The 3,879-nt window shown below is 53.6% G+C and overlaps 1 protein-coding gene across 1 annotated transcript in view; it reads left to right on the plus strand.

Annotated features, from left to right (window-relative positions):
* Positions 1–3,879, plus strand: part of MYO1F (myosin IF) — a 54,471-nt gene that overhangs the window by 23,043 nt on the left and 27,549 nt on the right. The window contains exons 7-10 of the mRNA XM_037728387.1: positions 1,590–1,721; positions 1,861–1,995; positions 3,031–3,163; positions 3,364–3,560. Coding sequence (XP_037584315.1) covers positions 1,590–1,721; positions 1,861–1,995; positions 3,031–3,163; positions 3,364–3,560 — 597 coding nt within the window. The remainder of the gene's footprint in view (positions 1–1,589; positions 1,722–1,860; positions 1,996–3,030; positions 3,164–3,363; positions 3,561–3,879) is intronic.

The following is a 3,879-nucleotide window of genomic DNA, read 5'->3' on the forward strand; positions in this document are numbered from 1 at the left end:
TGATCCACCCGCCTCGGCCTCCCAAAGTGCTGGGATTACAGGCTTGAGCCACCGCGCCCGGCTCAATCTCTTGACCTTGTGATCCACCCACCTCAGCCTCCCAAAGTGCTGGGATTACAGGCGTGAGCCACCACGCCAAGCCCATTTTATATAATTTTATTGTACAGTGGAATAAGTATGTGTTACATATCACCGGTGTTTCATTGTGTAGCATAATGGTATCACTTGTGTTGTTATTGAAAGGAGGTGACAGAGAGGAGAAGCAGGGAACTTCTTTGGCCACCAACCTCTGGCCAGAGCAAAATCCAGATGGTGTCAGAGACCAAAGAAGAGAGACCTGTAAGGCCCTTGCGTTGGAATCAGGGAGGACATAAGGGAGATACCCACGGTCACTGGGACCAGGAGCATCCCATGGAGACACGGAGGCCTCTGTGTCGTGGAGGGACTGTGGGTCAGATCAATACAACACAATGCCTCCACGTGCCAGGCACAGGGCTGGGTATGCTGAGTGAGGGCTTGGAGCTTCACAGAGGGAGGAAAGGGCACTCCTGGCCACAGACACAGCTTGAGCCAAAGTGAGAAACAGCTGGTGAGAAAGGCAAGCAGACTGAGTGAGGTGGCTCATAGCCCTTTGGGAGGCTGAGGTGGGCAGATCACTTGAATCCAGGAGTTCGAGACCAGCCTGGCCAACATAGCGAAACCTGGTCTCTACTAAAAATACAAAAATTATCTAGGTGTGGTGGCAGGCGCCTGTAATCCCAGCTACTCAGGGGGCTGAGGTGGGAGAAACCCTGACCCCAGGAGATTGAGGCTGCAGTGAGCTATGACCAAGCTACCGCACTCCAGCCCGGGCAACAGACTGAGACCCTGTCTCAAAATAAAAAATTAAAATAAATAAAATAAAATATAAAATGTATGGCCAGACACAGTGGCTCATGCCTGTAATCCCAGCATTTAGGGAGGCTGAGATGGGCAGATCACTTGAGGTCTGGAGTTCAAGATCGGCCTGGCCAACATGGCAAAACCCCATCTGTACTAAAAATACAAAAATTAGCTGGGCGTTGGTGGCAGGCACCTGTAATCCCAGCTACTCAGGAGGTTGATGCAGGCGAATCACTTGTACCCCAGAGGTGGAGGGTACAGTGAGCCAAGGTTGTGCCACTGCACTTAAGCCTGGGCAACAGAATGAGACTCTGTCTCAAAAAAAAAAAAAAGAAGGGAAGAGAGACAAGGCTCATAAGATGCATCCCCTAATCCCAGCACTTTGGGAGACCAATGCAGGTGGATCACCTGAGGTCAGGAGTTTGAGACCAGCCTGACCAACATGGAGAAACCCCGACTCTACTAAAAATACAAAATTAGCCAGTCGTGGTGGTGCATGCCTGTAATCCCAGCTACTCAGGAGACTGAGGCAGGAGAATCGCTTGAACCCGGGAGGTGGAGGTTGTGGTGAACTAAGATTGTGCCATTGTACTCCAGCCTGAGCAACAAGAGCGAGGCTCTGTCTCAAAAAAAAAGACCCATCCCCAATCCCTTCCCCACCTGCACCCCAGGACGCTGAGTTGCTGACATGCTTCTCTCGGATTCAGGGCAAGTACTTTGAGATCCAGTTCAGCCGAGGTGGGGAGCCAGATGGGGGTAAGATCTCCAACTTCTTGCTGGAGAAGTCCCGCGTGGTCATGCAGAATGAAAACGAGAGGAACTTCCACATCTACTACCAGGTGCAGGGAAGGGGCTGGGGCAGAGGGAGCCCAATGGGGTAGACAATGGGAACACCTGGGAGCGCAGGGCAGGGCAGATGTGGGGATCATGGGCTGAGCCAGGCAAGCACCAGATGCATGAGCATTGCACACCCTCCAGCTGCTGGAAGGAGCCTCACAGGAGCAACGGCAGAACCTAGGGCTCATGACACCTGACTACTATTACTACCTCAACCAATCGGACACCTACCAGGTGGACGGCACTGACGACAGAAGCGACTTTGGTGAGACTCTGGTGAGCACCCGCCTCCACTCCAGCCCCCAGACAGACAGACCTCACCCCGGGAGCCCTCCTGAGTTACAAATTAGGAAACCAAAACCATTCTGGGCACAGTTGCTCATGCCTGTAATCCCAGCGCTTTGGGAGGCAGATCACTTGAGGGCAGGAGTTCGAGACTGGCCTGGCCAACGTGGTGAAACCATGTCTCTACTTAAAATACAAAAATTAGGCAGGGAAGCAGGGGGAGGGGCTCATGACTGTAATCCCAGCTACTGGGGAGGCTGAGGCACGAGAATTGCTTGAAACCGGGCGGCAGAGGTTGCAGTGAGCCAAGATCATGCCACTGTACTCCAGCCTGGGCAGCAGAGTGAGACTTGATCTCAAAAAAAAATTTAGGAAAACAAAGCCCAGGTCGGGCATGGTGGCTCACGCCTGTAATCCTAGCTACTCAGGAGGCTGAGGCAGGAGAATTGCTTGAACCTGGGATGAGGAGGTTGCAGTGAGCCTAGATCACACCACTGTACTCCAGCCTGGGCAACAGAGGAAGACTCTGTCTGCAAAATAAAAAATATAAGGCTGGGCACGGTGGTTCATGCCTGTAATCCCAGCACTTTGGGAGGCCACGGTGGGTGACTAACCTGGCCAAAATAGTGAAAATGTCTCTACTAAAAATACAAAACTTAGCTGGGCATGGTGGCAGGCACCTATAATCCCAGCTACTAAGAGGATGAGGCAGAGAATTGCTTGAACCCAGGAGGTGAAGGTTGCAGTGAGCTGAGATTGTGCCACTGCACTCCAGCCTGGGTGACAGAGTGAGACTCCGTGTCAAAAACAATACATAAATAAAAATAAATTAAAAATATAAAAAACAAAGCCCAGAGAGGTGTAGGTACTTACCCAAGGTCACAAAGCAAGTGGTTGAAAGGGGTAGGACAGGGACCCAAGGGTGCCCACTCCCTGAGTCTGTGCTGTGGCCCCGAAAGCCTGACCCTGGAGGCAGGTTGGAGGCTGGGATTCGAGGCACAGGTTCTGCCTCCATTGTACCCACAGAGCGCCATGCAGGTCATTGGAATCCCGCCCAGTGCCCAGCAGCTGGTCCTGCAGCTCGTGGCGGGAATCTTGCACCTGGGAAACATCAGTTTCTGTGAAGACGGAAATTACGCCCGAGTGGAGAGCGTGGACCGTGAGTGGGTGCCAGGGAAGGTGGGATGGAGGCCTGTGTGTATGTGAACTGCGTCCTCCTAGCTCAGCCCCCAGGAGGCTGAGAGCCCACGAGGACAACGTCGGCATCACTGGGCAAGATGGGGATAATGGGAGGCCCATGCAGGAGGCTCAAGAGCCCAACCAGCTGCCCCGTTTTTGCCCTGACCTTCACCCTGGTAGTCCTGGCCTTTCCCGCCTACCTGCTGGGCATTGACAGCGGGCGACTGCAGGAGAAGCTGACCAGCCGCAAGATGGACAGCCGCTGGGGCGGGCGCAGTGAGTCCATCGACGTGACCCTTAACGTGGAGCAGGCGGCCTACACCCGCGACGCCCTGGCCAAGGGGCTCTATGCCCGCCTCTTTGACTTCCTTGTGGAGGCAAGTGGGACTGGGGCTGGAGGTTAGGGTGGACGTGTTGGAGTCACAAACATTGATGGAGGCCAAGCGCACTGACTCATACCTGCAATCCTAATGCTTTGAGTGGCCAAGGTGGGAGCATCATTTGAGGCCAGGAGTTGTTAAAGACCATTCTGGGCAACAGAGCAAAACCCCATCTCTACAAAAATTTAAAATTAGTTGGGTGTGGTGAGGTGCGTTTGTAGTCCCAGCTACTCAGGAGGCTGAGGTGGGGGGATCGTTTGAGCCCCAGGAGGTCGGCGCTGAAGTGAGCTATGATTGCACTGATGGCAGCAGCCGG

This window comes from Cebus imitator, unplaced genomic scaffold, assembly GCF_001604975.1.
Source record: "Cebus imitator isolate Cc_AM_T3 unplaced genomic scaffold, Cebus_imitator-1.0 Scaffold263, whole genome shotgun sequence".
Lineage (NCBI taxonomy): Eukaryota > Metazoa > Chordata > Mammalia > Primates > Cebidae > Cebus > Cebus imitator.